Here is an 18,513-nt window from a genome sequence, read left to right on the forward strand (position 1 = left end):
TAGGGTGGGTGGTGGCCAAATTATAGGGGCCTTATCGATCAGAACAGTGGGGACACTGAAGAGTTTTAAGCTGGAATGTCTGAGTTAGATGTGTGACTTGGACACCTTGTCAATGACCCAGAGCCTGGGAGTAGAAGTGGGGGGATTCCAGAGGCCCATCATTGATGACTGTGTCAATCTATTGGTTCTAGGTGTCACTGACTGTCAGAGGAACGAAGCAGGCCTGCAGTGTGACCAGAACGGCCAGTACCGAGCCAGCCAGAGGGACAGGGGCAGTGGGAAGGCCTTCTGTGTGGATGGCGAGGGGCGGAGACTGCCATGGTCGGAAACAGAGGCCCCACTTGAGGACTCACAGTGTTTGAGTAGGTGCTGGAGGTGAAATCAGTCATGGTTCCTGGGGACTGGGGAGTGGTCTCAAGGGCTTTTTAGAAAGGGAGAGAAGCTGGAGGTGCATTTGTCTCCAACTTTTCATTTTGAAAAATTTTGATCTGTGTAAAAGTTGGATGAACCATAGGATGAACAAATACCCATCACCTAGATCCAAAAATTGTTAACATTTCACTATCTCTGTTTTTGAATCATATGTAAATTCCAGATATCAGGAACCCGTACTTCTAAGTACTTCAGCATGCACAAGAGATGAATTTTTATATTAAAAGATCTGTGGAGGTTTCCATTCTTCTAGGCAGCTTGCCTTCACTAATCTAGTCAGCATTTCTTCCTCAGTAGGACATTGTAGAGCAGCAGTCCCCAACCTTTTTGGTATCAAGGATCAGTTTCATGGAAGACAATTTTTCCACAGACCAGGGGTGGCAGGGTGGGGATGGTTTCAGGATGATTCAAACACATTACATCTATTGTGCATTTTATTTCTATTATGATTACATTGTGATATATAATGAAATAATTATACAACTCACCATAACGTAGAATCAGTGGGAGCCCCGAGTTTTTTTCCCTGCAACTAGATGTTCCCATTTGGGGGTGATGGGAGACAGTGACAGATCATTGGGCATTAGATTCTCAAAGGAGCACACAACCTAGATCCCTCACATGCACAGTTCACAATAGGGTTTGCGCTCCTCTCAGAATCTAATGCTGCCACTGATCTGACAGGAGGCTGAGCTCAGGTGGTAATGCTCGCTCTCCCGATGCTCACCTCCTGCTGCGTGGCCCAGTTCCTAACAGGCTATGGATTGGTACCGGTCTATAGTCCAGGGGTTGGGAACTCCTGTTGTAGAAGACATGCGTGCCAGGTCTTGTTCCATATCTGAATTGCTAGGTGATCTAGAGTAGGTTGCTCAATCCCTCGAAACCTTCGTCTCCCCAGTAACTTTCAGTCTATTTCCTAAGAATCAACATCAACCTATAATGTCAACAAATATGTATTGAGCTCTACCTTGTGCCACGTACAGTTCCTCAGTGAGATACTGGGTGGGAAAGTCCCAGGTGAACCATCAAATATTCTACAATACATAGTGTGATGGGGACCAGAGGAACAGAAGGGAAAAGTATGTCCTGTGGGATCAAAAGTAGTTTAATCCCAATGGTGCCTTTACTGGCTGTCTTAGGCAAGTCACTCACCCTCAGCAGTTTCTTCATCCATAAAATGGAGACATCAGTTTCCACCCTTGTAAGGGTGTTGAGCGCTTTAGGAATGGGATACCTACCAGTGGTAATAAATGTCTCCGACTAAGGCTCAGAAACAGTATTTGCCCTGTTTCCCTGTCAATTAAACTTGGAGGGAGGCTGAAACAGTCTGCAAGGTCCCTTATTCCTGACATCTTCTCAATCTTTATGTTCCTGTTCCACCTTTCCCTGGAGCCACCTGCCTCTGCTTGAGGTCTTGCGGCTGACCTTTGCACACTTGACAAGTCCAAACAAGCCAGTCTCTTAGTATTTCTGTGTAAGGAGAGGGCCTAACATACATGGGCTTACTGTGTGCCAGGCATTTTATGTGTTTATCAAATTTGAATCCATGGTAGTCCTAAAAGGTAGACATTATTGCCAATATTTTAGCTGAGGAAACTGAGGCAAAAATGTCTAAGCACTTCTCTTGGTTCCATAGTTAGGATAGAATAACCTAGAATTTGAATCATTGTATGTCAAACTACCAAACCTTTGTATTCTTCATTCCACCAATCTGTTTCCACCTAGATTTACCTGCTTCCTCAATATACATATCCTCACATGCACACACACATGCATGCATAGCCTGTCCTCCAGGGAAGCTGGTACAGCTCACGGGATAAAATATTAATGAAAATCCAAGTGAGAAATTTTCATTTTCTAATTCTCAGAGCAATCATTTCCCTTCTCTAGTGAAGAGCTAGCAAGTCCTAAGAAGGGTGTGTGTGTGTGTGTGTGTGTGTGTGTGTATGTGTGTGTGTGTGTGTATTCTTGAATAAATTGCAAATCCAATGAAAGTCTTATTTTTTTCCCAACATCCCTCTTCTTGGGCAGAAAAAACAGGGGAAGTACTGCAGGAAAGTGCTTTGAGAGATCAGTTAGCCAGATGCTTCACAAATGAAGGGGACTGTGTCCTTAGAGGAAACAACTCCCTGGTGATCACTGTCAGTCCTGGGATTATTGTCTTAAGTGCTCTGAGCTCTCTTTGCATCTCTGTCAATGACTTGGCCTTGAGGACTGTCTTATGCAGTTTGTAGGGCATTTCATGGTGTATTCTGCCCATTGTCCAGGGCAGAAAGGATGGTTTAATCAGTGGCAACAGAACTGCTCAGGAGTCACAGCTCAGCTTTGACAACTTTAATGATGCTTCCCTGAGGCGCTGGCTTCTGAATAGCCTCCAAATGAAACTTCAGCATCTTTGGCTTCTTATGCAAAGCTCTGAGCTTAAGTTTCCCTTTCTGGATATGCCAGGGGATTTCTATGTTAATAAGCTGGGCTCTCACTGGGATGTCAACACGTCTCTTCTCAGAATTGCCTTTGAGAAGAACTTTCTCTTTGGGAGTAAAATTTTTAAGGCTTTTGTCCTTGAGGCTAGGTCTTAAGTAAGGGACTTACACCTCCCCAAGCAGGTACCTACCTGAGAGGAATTTGCTCCTCCCTCAATCCTCTTGCCACTTCCTTTGTTCAGGCCTCTGCTGTTACATACATGCTACTGCCATACCCGCCTAACTCATCTTCTTGTTTCAGTCCAACAATTATTCTATGATGCTTCTAGCGTTGTTATTTAAAAGGAGATTCTGCTTATGCAATGCCCCTTGAAACTCTTCAGTGGTTCTTCATTGCTCTTGGGATAAAGCACCATTTGCAGTATACCAGCCTCGCCTCTGGGCTCTAACCTCATTAGACCGTATGTTCCTTTGGTGCTAGAATTGTGTCTTATTTCTTGTTCCATTCCAGGGCCACAGGTAATCTTTGACAGAATGAACAAATTGCTCTAGTTGTCTGGGATGCTTTGAAACGATTTCCTAAGGTCTTCAGGGAAGGAGATTCTTCTACCACCTCAATTCCTGTGGTCAATTTTACAAACTCTGAGACTTAGGCAAGGTGTTCTGCAGGGGGCAGAGGGGCTTAGTACTTACTAAGTGATTACTGTATACCATATGCCATATACCATTCTGTGCTATGTTATTTAGTCCTCACAGCCAGGAAACTGAAACTCTCAGAGGTTGCAAGGTATCCAAGGACACAGAGTTGGTGGTGGCATCAGAACTTGAGCTGAGGGCTCACTCCCAAGTTGGTGCCTCTCCCTGACTACCTGCTGCCTCTCTCTCTGAAATCTCTCCTGCTGCAGCTTCCTGGCACTCCCTTTGATCTTTTGTTTCCTTTGTTTACTTGCAGAGTTAGTAGAAATATTTCCACCTTGCTCACTGGAAATATTTCCAGTTCATCTTCCCTTTAACTTTAGGTTCATTTTCCTAATTCTGATCTTTGTCGACCTATGCTGAAGATTTCGTATACCACGTCAAGTGCCTGAACCCAGGTATATACATGACGTTGGAACTGTGCCATCATAGTGTTACCTCCTGGTTTCCTGGTGTTGTGACGATGTTGTTAGTCATTCATTTGCCTATCCCTCCTTCCCTCGTATTCTCCATCCCTGCCTCCCTCTATCCATTCAATATACAGGAAAGTAGTCTCTCTGTTACTCTCCTGGCTAGTGAGGGTTCAAATATTATCAGAATATTGTCTTTGCCCTGGAGGGAGATGGGAACCTAAGTAGCCACAATAAACTATGCAAAAAATATGATGAAATATTAATATATATTCTGCTTTAATGTTAATCTTTTATGCTTTCCTTAAGACATTTGTAAGTAGCCTTTAAGTATAATTGGATAAATGGGAAATTATACTAACAGAATGTATAAATCTGCAAACTGACTCCACTGGCATAATTCATTGGCAAATTGGTTCATGGATTGTTTCTGTTCTGCTCGGCCATGAGCTTCTTCACAGAATTCTGAAATGTGAAGATCTCTATCACCACGGGTCCCTTTTCTGAAAACCAGCAGGTTCTCGAACTGAAGTGCTAAATGTACTGTATTTTTGGCAGAATTTAATTAGGAACTGAAAGACCTTTCAAATTTTATTTAGTCTCCTAGAATATTTTGAGCATCTGGTCTGTACCAATCAAGACTTAGGGACACTGTGATGAATATAACATGGCATTTGCTGGACTGGAGCTTGCCATCTCTACAAATGAGCTACTAAGGAGTATAAAAATAAAAAAAGAGATGAGAGAGGAAGGGCTGAGTGTGGATAGAGCACATGAAATTGGCAACTTCAGCAATTAACATGTATGGGCCAGTTTGTAAAATCAGAATTCTTTTCTTTATCAACACTTTTGAAGACTTAAGAGCAGGCTGGGATCACAGGCCTGAGCCACGGTGCCTGGCCGAGCATGTGATTTCTTTTATATTGATGCTTACTTCTCTCAACCCAATCCCAAAAGGAATAAACATTTTTTTCCTGCACTTATTATGAAAGCTGAGAAAAGAATACTTTGGATGGCTTTGAATTTATTGACTTGATGAAAACCAATCTAGATATAAGTCTTTTTAATGACTATATAGATATGAGTCTTTTTAAATAAAGCAATGAATGTACCTAATTAGTGCTTGTATATAAGTTGATAATTATGTTTGCAAAAAAACTGATACTCATGTGCCTTTGAGTTGTACATAAGTCTTTCTTTTTGACAGTTACCTGTAAGACTGCAAGATATTGACGCTCTTGGAAATTTGTGGCTTGGAAGATGAATCTCATTCCTTGAGAGTTACCTTTCTTTTTTGCTTTCATTTTTGCTTGGTGAAGGATGAGTTCCAACTCTCATCGCCCCGAGAAATTGTATTTCTTCCTGCTCACTTGTCTAGTTTTATGAGCTGTGACTATGTTATTCCTATCAAATGGAACTCAAGTGTATTAATGGTAGCTAGGAAAACAGATGCTAATAAATCACTTAAACAATCTTAAAAATGCCTAAGCCACATGACATGTCTTCAGATTTACCTAAATACATATGCACATGTCTTTTAAAAAATAACTTACCTCATTTCAGAAAGAATTCAAGTTGTTTTACAGAAAGAAAGTGCCAGTAAAATAATTATATGATGTAATTAGCACTGAAGGTTAGGGACAGAGAAATGTAAGTTTATATTATCAATGTTAATGAGAAGAAAAGAGTTGTAAGGACTAACATTAAGTTTCCACCTCACTTTGTGTGACAACAAAGTAGAAGCAGGGAGAGCTGGTAAGTTGTAGCTCTAAGTATTAGCTATGCGGCAGTATGTTGGAGCTACCTTACAAAGGAATTGCTTTTCCTGGCACATTTGTGTTACCAAAAGCTACGAATGGGTAGTGACTTCCTGACCTAATAGTCTCTATGGCTTCTCTGCAGATGCTCTATACCTTTCTGAGTCAGATTTACTAAATCTGTTTTATTTTCAGTGATGCAGAAGTTTGAGAAAGCTCCAGAATCAAAGGTGATCTTCGACGCCAATGCTCCTGTGGCTGTCAGATCCCAAGTTCCTGATTCTGAGTTCCCTGTGATGCAGTGCTTGACAGGTGAGGAGTGGTGGGGAGATGTGCACTCAGAAGAAGGTGTGGAAATAAGCTCTGCTGAGAGTTGTCGAGACAAACCAAATCAAACTATTAAAATATTTTAAAAACATACTTTATCAAAAACACTATAAATGATTTCCAGAATGTATATTCAATTCATAACTTAATTGCAGAGTTGACAGTGTACCTACTGTATGCTATCCACATGGTACATGTTAAGGGGTAGAAATGAACAAAATTAGTTTGGCATAGATCTATGTGTCCGGGTCAGGATATATATCTCCCTATTTTAACAGTGGGGCCAGAGAGGTGGTAATAAAGGCTGCCATTTATTAAGCATGTATGTTTACAAGGATTATCTCACAATCCCAAAGCCATCCATAAAGTAGCCATTGCTATCCTGAGTTACAGAAGAGAAAAATAAAGCTTTGAGAGTGTGAGTGACTTGCTTAATGACACAAAGCCAGCAAGGGTCAGGGCTTAAATTCAAACCCAAAGTAACAACGTCAAAGCCTACAGTCTTTTTTGTTTTAAATGATTTTATCTTTGGGGTGCACTAAAATCTCAGACTTCTCCACTATACCGTTCATCCATGTAACTCAAAGCCACTTGTATCCTAAAAGCTATTGAAATAAAAAATATTAAAAAATAATCTCATCTTTGATTTTAGATTTAGGGGGTGCATGTGCAGGTTTGTTATATGGGTATGTGGTATGCTGCTGAGGTTTGGGGTACGATTGAGTCCATCACCCAGGTAGTAAGCATAGTCGCAGTGGTTAGTTTTACAACCCTGTCCTCCTCCCTGTATTCCCCCCAGTAGTCCCCAGTGTCTATTGTGGCCCTTTTAACCACTGCATTCTGCCTCCCTCAGTACCCCCGTGTGATGTAGTTATTAAGTAATTAACGCTGTGAGTGTGAATCTGTTTTAGATATCAGCTTTGGTTATGGTGAGCACACTATAGTTTGTTTCACAAACAGTGCAAGCCATGAAGTAGAAGCTGAAGAAAATGTTTGTAGAATGAGAGATATTGACAGGAATGGAGGGAAAGAACCAAGTGGTCAAATGAATAGATGTGAGGAACCAGCATGAGGACAGCAGACTTGAGGGACAGCTTTGGCAGTTATTTGTCTCAACAAGGACTGTCATATACCTGCTCATGTGTGCACACACTGTGACACAGCTTAAGTTAGAAGGGCAGGCAGGGCGCGGCAGCTCACACCTGTAATCCCAGCACTTTGGAGGCTGAGGCGAGTGGATCAGCTGAGGTCAGGAGTTTGTGACCAGCCTGGCCGACATGGTGAAACCCCGTCTCTACTAAAAATACAAAAAATTAGCCAGGTGTGGTGGTGGGTGCCTGTAATCCCAGCCACTTGGGAGGCTGAGGCAGGAGAATTGCTTGAACCTGGGAGGCAGAAGTTGCAGTGAGCCGAGATCGCGCCACTGCACTCCAGCCTGGGCAACAAGAGTGAAACTCCATAAAAAGAAAAAAAAAAAAAAAAAAAAAAAGGGCAAACTGGTGGGATAGGAATGGGAAGCAAAAGAGGATGCAGAATCTTAGGGAGTGAGGCAAGCAGGGAAAACATGTCCGTCTGTTCATATCCAGAGATGGTTTAGCCAACTGGGCCACTGAGTTCAGTGTCTAAAATATGCTGAGAGGAAACAGACAACAGTTTGAAAAAGAGAGCTGCATCAAGGAGGTCCAGCAAGATGCCATCCTGTCAGACAAACGAGAGCAGAGCAATCCGAGACAAGCAGTATTTGCAGGTTAAGTAGAGGTCCAGGCATCCAGCACTGTGTTAGTTTTCTCAGGCTGCTGGGACAAAATACCGTAGACTGGGGGATTTAAACAACAAAATGAATTTTCTCATAATTCTGGAGGCTGGAAGTCCAGGATCAAGGTGTTGGCAGAGTTGGTTTCTTCTGAGGCCCCTCTCCTGGGCTTATAGGTGACTCTCTTCTCCTTGTGACTTTGCTTGGTCTTCCCTATGTATGTGTCTGTATCCTAATCTTTATTTCTCATAAGGACACCAGTCTTATTGGCTTAGGGCCCACCCTAATGTTCTCATTATGCACTTAATTACCTCTTGCAAGACCCTAACTCCAAATGCAGTCACATTCTGTGGTGCTGGGGGTAGGACTACATGATACAAATTTTGAGTGTGAAACATAATTCAGCCTGTAACGAAAAATCAAGGTGGTTTTACGGTAGGTCAAAGGTCCATTTAAAGGGTAGGAAAATAAAGCCACTGAGTCAGTGAAGGGGTGGATATCATTTTTGGTGGGGAAAGGTAAGAAAACTAAATCATCTAGAGAACTAAACAGCATGATGGGGAATAGGGCAGGAATGTGGATTTTTGGGGACGTGAGGGGCAGCTATGATTGGGGCCATGATAGGAACCCTGGTTCTAGTTCAGCACTTAACCAACCATACAGACTCTAGGGTGCTCATCCTTCTAACACTGACCCAGAACTTTAATTGTTTTCTTGAATGAATTTGTCCCTGAGCCCGAAGTAGGGATCTGCTTGCCGTGAAGATTAGGTTAGTTTGGTTAAGGGGACAGGAGAGCTTTACAGCTATGAGCCAGTGGACCAGTGAGAATTATTTTCTGTGGAGCTGGGCGCAGTAGCTCATGCTTGTATGCCGGCACTTTGGGAAGCCAAGGCAGGTGGATGGAGACCAGCCTGGGCAGCATGGTGAAACTGCATCTCTACAAATAAATAATAATAATAATAATAATAATAGTACTAATAATACAAAAATTAGCTGGGCGTGGTGATGTCTGCCTGTAATCCCAGCTACTTGAGAGGCTGAGGTGGGAAGAGGGCTTGAGTCCAGGAGGCAGAGGCTGCAGTGAGCCAAGATCGCGTTAATGCACTCCAGCCTGAGCAACAGAGCCAGACCCTGTCTCAAAAAAAATTTTTTTAAAGAATTATTTTGGGGGGTTTCTGAATATGCCAAGCAGTTTATGGGTAAAATGACATCATCCACCTCTCAGTGCCTAGTTCATGAAGACATTACAGCCATACAATGCGAGATGAAAATCAAGAGATGATGAAAACCCCCAGAAGACCACCTTTGCATCCAAGATGTCATCTCAATAGAGCTGCAGTTTGTGAGATGTCCTGTTAGAGAAAGGGAAGACGTCTCCATCCCAGCCACCAGTGGCTTTCCCTTGCCCTTAAGCTGGGCAGATACACTGGGGAGGGCTCAGGAATTGGATTGCGAAGGTATTCAAGTTACTGCGTTACCCCCATCAGCCACAGACTGTGCTGATTCTTAGTCTTGGTGTTCCCATCGCTAAATTTACCTCTTACCTAATGCAAAAATCAGTATTAATAATATATGTCAAAGTGATTTGTAATGATAAATACGTAAGCATACACTTTTTCTCCTTGATTTACATTTTCTACCAAACCCTCCTATCCCTGATAAATCATTAATTGCCATCGTTATTCATGAATATTACACAGTTGAATGCTTCATGCCTATCATACAGTGTACACAAAAAGCAGCCGTGGTCCCTGCCCTCATTAAGCGCGTGGCCTCCTGTCATCCTGAGAGGGCACTCATTGTAGGAAGTGGGGATTCTATTCTATCATTCAATCCCCTGCAGGGCTGCTATCTGCTCCTCATGGAAATGGGACGTAGCCTTGAACAAAGTTGTGATCTCAATGGATACCTAGGCTTGGCTCCTCGTAGAGTAGAAGCAATTAAAACGTAAAAAAGGTTTAATTTCGGCAGATACAGCTTAGTAACTGTACAAGCTCTGAAGTCTGGCTACTTAGATTGAAATCCTAGCTCTGCCACTTGGTAGTTTTGTGACCTTGGTGAGTAAGTACCTGAATGGAGCTGTGCTTCAGTTCCTTAACGGTAAGATGGGGGATCGATGATTCAATACACAGAAAACACTTAACGCTGCACGAGGTTCATGGTATGTACTTAATAAATGTGTGTTTATATGTGTGCTTGTAGGGGTATATTTGGGGGGTGTATTTGCGTGTTTATTTGTGTCTGTGTGTGTGTATTTGGAGGTGTGTGCATTTGAATGCATATTTGTGTGTATTTGCGTGCATGTGTTTGAGTGTATTTGTGTGTGTACTTGGGTGTATGTGTATGTATTTGAGTGTGTATATGCTTGTGTGTGTATTTGTGTGTGTTTGTGTGTTTATTTGGAAGTATGTGTTTATTTGGGTGTATATTTGTATGTGTGTTTGGAGCTGTGGTGCGTGTGTGTGCTTGTGTGTATTTGGATGTGTATTTATGTATTTTTGTGTGTGCTTGTGTGGGGGGGCTTTTGTGTGTATATTTGGGTGTATATTTGCGTGTGTTTGTGTGTTGGGAGGTGTGTGTGCATGTGTGTGTGTATATTTGTGTATATTTGGAGGGAGAGTGTGTATTTGTGTATCCGTGTGTGTGTGTGTGTGTGTGTGTGTATGGTTTGAGCATGTAGGGCAGGGGCAGGGGGATGTGTCTGGTCTGTCCTCAGCATCCCCCAGGACAGCCAGGTGAGTGACCGTCCCATGCTGCTTTCAGATTGCGCAGAGGATGAGGCCTGCAGCTTCCTCACCGTTTCCATGACAGAGCCAGAGATTTCCTGTGATTTTTATGCTTGGACAAGTGACAATGTTGTCTGCATGACTTCTGACCAGGTGAGGTGGTTCTGCTCCTCATTCATTCTAGGTCAGACGTGCTCTGAGGAATGGGTAGCAGGCAGGTCAGGCAACGGAATGAGGTTGTCGAGAGCTGATCCTCTATTACCTCCATTTCTTTAAAGCGGTGGGACTTTGGCAAGTTGAAGCTGCGATAGGCCAGAGACAGAACCAAGATGAAGGTGGAGTAAAGGGCGTCTGCCTGAGTCATGTGGATTCCTGACGAATCAGTCAGGAGAGAACTGCCTGCCCCATCAGGCAGCATGGGCCAGGTGTGAGGGGGCCCTAAACACCACTGGCCCTTGAGGTCCAGACCCCAGCATGCCTTCCCATTGTAGAAATAAAACATAATTGTGGTTGCCCAGGCACGGTGGCTCACGTCTGTAATCCCAGCACTTTGGGAGGCCGAGGTGGGTGGATCACTTAAGGTCAGGAGTTTGAGACCAGCCTGGCCAACATGGAGAAACCCTGTCTCTACTAAAAACAGAAAATAGTTAGCTGCGTTTGCTGGGGGACACCTGTAATCCCAGCTACTGGGGAGGCTGAGGCAGGAAAATCGCTTGAACCCGGGAGGTGGAGGTTACAGCGAGCTGAGATCACGCCACTGCACTCCAGCTTGGGCCGCAGAGCGAAGACTCCATCACAAAACAGACAAAGAAACCCATAATTTTGGTTTAAAAAGGAAAAAGGATAAATATTAGAACCACGTAACATTGCTGTTCTGTGAGTCAAAGCTTGTAGAGTACTGTCAGTTTCATGTGGTACCATCAAAATTAGGATAATTCGCCCCTGTCCTCCTCCAGTGAAAAGCAGGAGTCTCCTGTCTCCTAATTTCCTAATTCATAAACATGTGCAGATCTCCTTTTTACTCTCTGGTTTCTTATGAATTCTTACAGAAAATTTCTATGTATTTATAATGGTGTTTTTATTTGTTTGCATGCTATTATTTTATAATATATATTCTTTTCTACCTTGATTTTCTCATGATATTCGTCTTTATATAGAATCTTGAAAATTAACCTTATCCTTCTCATTGGAGTATATGAATCCATTTCATGGATGTATATAATTTACTTCGCATTCCCTCAGTGGAGGACGTGAAGATGTATAGTAGTTTTGCAACATCACCAGTGCTGGTGCATTTCATGTCCCTGTATCCATGTCCTTGCATGTGAGAGTGTCTTCATAAGTGACATTGCAGAAGGGTGTAGAGGGTGGACCCCTGAATTTTAGGGCTCCTGAGCTAGGTTCTGTAGCTACAAGATACAGGAAAGAGGAAGGGAAAGGTCTTGGATTCAAATCCTCCAGTCCTGCTACTTGCTTGTTGCTATTTAGTGCTTTGGAGCCTCAGATTCCCCATATGTTATAGGGATAATAATGGCACCGACATCACTGGATTGTTGTGAGGATTGAATAAGGTCCTAAATGAAAAGGCTCACAGAAGAGTTTGGTCACAAAGAGAAGGTTCATTGACCATTGTTGTATGATCATTGTTGCTGTTAATATTATCATCCCCCATCAGGTCTGCAGAAAATTCCATCTCAAGCATTATTAAGGCTTCTCTCCAGGGCTCTGGGCTCTTGGTCCTAAGGTGTTGGGGTGGGGTGGCAGTGGGAGGGCCTTGGCGCTTTGTCCTCAGTGATTGGCCACACTTCCCAATGCCAGGGCCCAAAGTCCTCCCAGCTCCTCTGCTTCTGGGCCAGGCTTGGGGTGTGGAGAGGGCTCTACCAGTGCTGGAGCCACAGCATGTTGGGTTTAGCCCCCTCAGGTCCATCTGGCATCTTTTTGTCCCCTGTCCCACCTGGCATGGCCACAGAAGGGCAAGGTCTCTTGCTACACAGGACCTCATCTCGAGCTCTTCGCAGGTCTGCAGGAATCTCTTCTTTCTTTTTGCTCTCCAAGGCTCTTCCTCCTCTCCCCAGGCCATTGCCTCTTCAGTGAGTTCAGGCTTTCTGCAAAGCAAGAAGAGTTGTTGCCTTCAAATAGCCTTGCTATAGCCCCTGTCCTCCAAAAATTCCCACAGGAAACTCAAAATTTGGCACCCTTGAGGGGGAAGGCAAAATACTGGGAACAAAACACACCAATTTATCCTACCTCATCCACATAGCAAGACTGCTGGAAGTAAGTCAGAAAGAGAGATCAGAGAGTGCTGAGAATGACAAGATCTCTGAAAGTCTGACTTCACCACCTCCAAGCTTAAGAACCTTCTTCTAGATACTCCCTGGATGGAAACTAAGTGTCTATAAGGTCTTTCATAGCCAGCTCCTGCCTCTCTCTCCTCTCCCATCATTCCCCCTTTGTAACTGACAGTCCAAAAATTACTGAATTATTGAACCTAGTTCTGAAAACACTCATGAAATTCTGGGTCTCTGTGTCTGCTGTTTCCTCTGCTTAAAATCAACCCTGTCTTGTTTCCATTTGGCAAACTCTTTTTTTTTTTTTTTTTTTTGAGACAGAGTTTCACTCTGTTGCTCAGACTAGAATGCAATGGTGCAATCTCGCCTCACTGCAACCTCTGCCTCCTGGATTCAGGCAGTTCTCCCGCCTCAGCCTCCTGAGTAGCTAGGATTACAGGCAGATGCCACCACTCCTGGGTAATTTTTTTTTTTTAATTTAGTAGAGATGGGGTTTCAACATGTTGGTCAGGCTGGTCTCGAACTCCTGACCTCAAATGATCCACCCACCTTGGCCTCCCAAAGTGTTGGTATTACAGGCGTGAGCCAGCGTGCCTGGCCTGGCAAACTCTTACTCATATCTCAGAACCTCACTCAGATTTACTTTTTATGGGAAACTTTTCTAGCTTCTCTTTCTCCATAGAATCAATTGCTCCTTCCTCTCTAATTACCTCTTCTCTAATTATGTATATCTTTGCAGCTAACACTCTGGGCTGCAAGTTACTGCTTATATGTCTGTCTCCTCCAATAGACCAGGAGAAACTAACTTACCTTTGTAGCCCCGGTGCCTAGCTATGGTTAGGGTTGGATGAATGTTTGTTGGATTGAATTATTAAATATCTCAGGATAATAATGCAGCATCTTTCCATCTCCAGAAACAAGATGCACTGGGGAACTCAAAGGCCACCAGCTTTGGAAGTCTTCGCTGCCAGGTGAAAGTGAGGAGCCGTGGTCAAGATTCTCCAGCTGTGTATTTGAAAAAGGGTAGGTTGGTTGGGCTCGTTGGCTCAGGGCCACAGTAGCTTCATACGATCATGTCTGGAGCTGGTTTCCAGCAGGTGCATGTTGGGAAGAGCCAGACTGTCCCCCTCCCCACTCCACACCCGGAGCCTGGCTTCTCTGAGCTCCATTCTTTGGCATATTCAGCACAGCATGCTCCTCAAGCAGGCACTGATCTCCCCTGTGACTGCAAAGGGATTTCCACATTATTCTCCTTTGTGCCATCAGATTTGATCCCATTGCAATCTAGCAGGGATTGAGAGCCTCATTCTGCAGGCAGAGCTAAGTTGCAGAGTGGACACATAGCTACGAAGTGAAGGATCATGGCAGAACCCTCTGAGTTCAGCCTGTGCCATCCGGAAGGCCCACCTGACCCATGAGGCTGAGTAAGCCGCTCGCCGGGGCCTGGGTGCTGGGCTCCCAGCAGCCACTCCTCCCAGGCTTCCTGATTCATAGAGCTTCTCCTTCTCCTCACTTTAATCTATACCCTCCCAGGATGTTTTCCTCCCAGCGAACCCAGGCCCTGTCAGGTGCAGACCCTGAGTCAGTAAATCATTGGCGTCAGGCCGAGATCTAGCCTTTCTAATCACCTCTTAGAGAGTGCCGGTGCTGCTGGTCCGGGGACCACACTTTGAGTAGCAAGCTATGTAGTACCGTATAGTTTACAGCTTCCTTTCTCATTCATCTTTTCATTTCACACTCATGGAAACTCTTGGAGAAAGGCACAAAGGGGATCCCAATCCCCATGTACACATGAGGAAGTGCTCTAGGCCGCTGCTGGCACATGGGAGAGGCAGGAGCTCTTTCCCTGGAATCCCAGGGTCTGTGCTCTCTGTTCTGCCCCACCCTGCCCACCTCCTGCCTCCTCTCCAGCGAGTGGAGAGGAAACATGTCAGCAAGGCATGCTCTGAGCCTTGTCCTCTGGGCCATGGCCAGGCTCTGCCCTGTGCCCTGTGGCTCCGTCATAGCTGTTAAGGGCTGCAGAGCGAGGGACGACGGTGGGGCCCTCCTGCCTGTGTGGAACCCCTGCTCTGACACCTATGAGCTGCATGGTCTTGGGCCTGTTCCTTGATGTTCTCGGCTTCAGTTTCCTCCTTAGTAAAACAGGAGTCATGGTGGACCAAGGTCAGCGGCAGATTGGAATGAGGTGACACGTGTGAAGCTGTTAGGACAGGGCTGGGCTCATGGGGAAAGCTCAGTGAGTATAGAACGTTTCTGTAATCATCTTTATTCCTGCTGAAAAGTTTCCTGAGGGCCCGAGGCCGTGGCTGTGCACCAGATGACAGCCAAAGGGGGCTCGACCTGGGACTTGGGGGTTGGGTGAAGGGGAGTACAGGGGTCACTCTCTGAGGTTCGTAACTCAGGGCAAATGGCTTGGGGATTCCAGCAGCTTCAGACTTGTGCCAGGAAAAGCAGCAAGTGGAGACAATGCCACAGCCCAGGCCCAAAGCTGCCCTGACCTCGGTAGCAATTGCGAGCCCACAGCAGGGACAAGTGTTTGTGTATTTTTCCCTTTGGTCCTTCTTTCACCTAATGCCTTCGTCCCTACTTCACAAAGAGTTTGCCTGGGAGATTGGAGTCTGGCAGAGCTCGACTCTCTCTAATCTATGACCAGGGTCACTAGGATTTCTCTAGTAACCAGGGTCACTCGGATCTCTCTAATCTAGTGACCAGGGTCACTAGGATTTCTGCCACAGTCTTCAGTCCAATTATTTTTAACATCCTGTTTTTCTTTTTAAATAACAAAACATAGGGATTATTTTCTAAAAATCAAAATCAAAATAGAATAGTAACCCCTACCCAAAATGTCCTTTAAAGTAATAGCTTGCCTTTTTACGACATCTGAAAAAATACAATTGTATTGTATTTCTGTTTAAGTGTTTGTTTGTTTTGTTTTGTTTTGTTTTTTGTCTTTTAATATCACACAGAAAGTCCTGGTGTTTGTTATTTTTATTTTTCGTTTTTGTCTCCTGAAAGTTTATACTTTGGGGGAAAACTACAAAGGAAATTGGGAAAATTCCTTGTTGCCAAACTAAATCAAGGGCAGAACTATGTTTTGCTTTTTTTGGTTTGTGTTGCTTTTTGATTTAAAGCAGAAGATGCACCAGGCAGCCGTTCTAGCTCCGGGTGGAATGGAGGAGGAGGGGGAGGAGGAGTAAGTTAGGTCTGGTTTCCAACTCCTGCCTCCCTCTTCCTGTCTCTGTCTCTGTCTCTGATCAGGAACAACTTCTTTATTTCACTCAAAACTCAGTTTCTCCTCTGTAAAATGGGACTATGTCACAACCAAGGAGGACAGGACACAGTTTCTGAAAGTCACCCCCCCACGTCGTCAGTTCGCAGTAGGTAGTTAGTCATGTCCGTTCCCATCCCTGACCTTCAGTAACCTGGAAGGTGGGACTAAAGAAAGGGCCTGAGCCGCAGAGCTTGATCTGTCACCCAATACCCTCTGCTGTCTACTCCCACTTAATGACTGTGGCTTTCAACTTGGGGGATGAGCCGTGGGTCTTTCAGAATCAAAGGATGTCAGTGCCCAAAGGTTCTTTAGAGGTTGTCTAGCCCAACCCCTCATCTCACAGATGAGGTCTAGGAAAAGGAACCATCTTACTACATGTGACATCAAAGCGGAACCTCCCCTGAGTCTGAAAGGCCTTCCTGGCCTGCTTCATTGTCCAGGCCTCTACCACGGCGGTGCAATAAGCACTTTTGTAGGCACTATGGATGCATCTGTGAGCAAAACAGAATCACTGATTGACAGAGGAATTGATCCAGCAATAAGATCATCTCAGAGGGCAGTAAGTGCTTGGATGAAAATGAAACAGGACGAGGAAGTAAAGATGGATATGAGCTGCTTCAGGGTGGTCAGGGAAGGAATCACAGAGGAGGGGACATTGGAACTGAGATCTGAAGGATGAAAAGCAGCCCACCGGCCGGGCACGGTGGCTCACACCTGTAATCCCTGCACTTTGGGAGGCTGAGGCAGGCAGATCATGAGGTCAGGAGATCGAGACCATCCTGACTAACACGGTGAAACCCCATCTTTACTACACATACAAAAAATTAGCTGGGCGTGGTGGTGGGTGCCTGTAGTCCTAGCTACTGGGGAGGCTGAGGCAGGAGAATGGTGTGAACCAGGGAGGCAGAGCTTGCAGTGAGCCAAGATTGAGCCACTGCACTCCAGCCTGGGCAACAGAGCGAGACTCTGTCTCAAAAAAAAAAAAAAAGAAAAGAAAAGCAGCCCACCATGCAAAGATCTCAGGGTAGGTGGTCCTCTCTGCTACCTGCCCTATGTGGAAGATACCAAGGGGAACTGAGATGTGGCCCTGGACTCCACAGCAGCACCGTCCAATGGAACCTTTGGCAGTGATGGAAATGGTCTGCAGATCTGTGCTGTCCATTAGTTACTCATGACTATTGAGCATTTGGAAGGTGGCTACTGCAATATTAACTTTGATGAAGTAACATTGATATTTAAATAGTTTCATAAGGCTATGATTATGGCATCAAACATTGGAGAATCCCATGCTGTAGGGGAGGCCAACAGAGAGAGAGAAAGTAGAGGCTTTAGTACAGTCACAAATGGAATGTATGAGAGATCAAGGGAGAGAGAGATGAATTCTAACTGTACAAATGCAGAGATGGACCCTTCAAATAAAGCTGGGTTTTGGTGAAGAGTGGATTTGCATTCGAGGCAGAAGGGACTGAGTGAGCCAGTGCTTGGCGGGAGAACATGCTGACGTTTTGGAGATATGTAAAACACCTGCTGAGCATAAGTTAAGTGGCAGGCTCGTTGCTGTTCAGCCCTTTTATATACAGTCTACATTTTTTTGTTTTGTTTTGTTTTTTTTGAAACGGAGTTTCACTCTGTTGCCCACACTGGAGTGCAGTGGCAGGATCTCAGCTCACTGCAACCTCTGCCTCCCAAGTTCAAGGGATTCTCCTGCCTCAGCCTCTCGAGTAGCTGGGACTACAGGCATGCATCATCACACCCGGCTAATATTTGTATTGTTAGTAGAGACGAGATTTCACCATTTGGCCCAGCTAGCCTTGAACTCCTGACCTCAAGTGATCTGCCCGCCTCGGCCTCCCAAAGTGGTGGGATTACAGGCATGAGCCACCGTGCCCAGCCCCAGTCTATGTTTTTTCATCTGCTCAATGTTCGTGAGGATTAGTTATTATCATCCTCATTGTACAGATGGGAGGCTTGGGAGGCTGAGGATCCAAGGAATTAGGACCTTCCTTGGCAGGGTGTCCTCCGATCTGTTTGATCTGAAGCTCGCACTCTTGGGTCTCACACTGAAAGCCTCTCTACGACCTCCAGGTGTATGAGTCAGATAAGATGTGGTGATCTGCCAGGCTGACAGGAGGTCAGGGTGGTGAAGGGCACAGGCCCTGGTGTCCTGTCCACCACCCACCGGCTGTGTAAACCTGAGCCAGACAGTTCGCATGTCAAGACTTTTCCCCAAATGGAAAATGGGCATAAGAATGGGGCAGACATTTAGGCTATAGTGCTCTATATATCTATCCCTGGAAAATCTCATGTTTGCAAAATGATGCTCTAAAATTAACAGGGCTGATTTGAAAACTAGAGTTAGGGATGGGAAACTCAAACCATGCCACTTTTAGGTAGACCAATGGAAAAAAAAAATAACAATTATACTTAAA

At 44.8% G+C, this 18,513-nt stretch overlaps 1 protein-coding gene across 1 annotated transcript in view; it reads left to right on the forward strand.

The window, feature by feature from the left end:
* The window catches only part of TG (thyroglobulin), a 273,793-nt gene that overhangs the window by 58,369 nt on the left and 196,911 nt on the right, over positions 1 to 18,513 (forward strand). Inside the window, exons 22-25 of the mRNA XM_033202283.1 lie at positions 192 to 362; positions 5,914 to 6,030; positions 10,563 to 10,678; positions 13,728 to 13,836. Coding sequence (XP_033058174.1) covers positions 192 to 362; positions 5,914 to 6,030; positions 10,563 to 10,678; positions 13,728 to 13,836 — 513 coding nt within the window. The remainder of the gene's footprint in view (positions 1 to 191; positions 363 to 5,913; positions 6,031 to 10,562; positions 10,679 to 13,727; positions 13,837 to 18,513) is intronic.

This window comes from Trachypithecus francoisi, unplaced genomic scaffold (genome assembly GCF_009764315.1).
Source record: "Trachypithecus francoisi isolate TF-2019V2 unplaced genomic scaffold, Tfra_2.0 Lachesis_group7, whole genome shotgun sequence".
NCBI lineage: Eukaryota > Metazoa > Chordata > Mammalia > Primates > Cercopithecidae > Trachypithecus > Trachypithecus francoisi.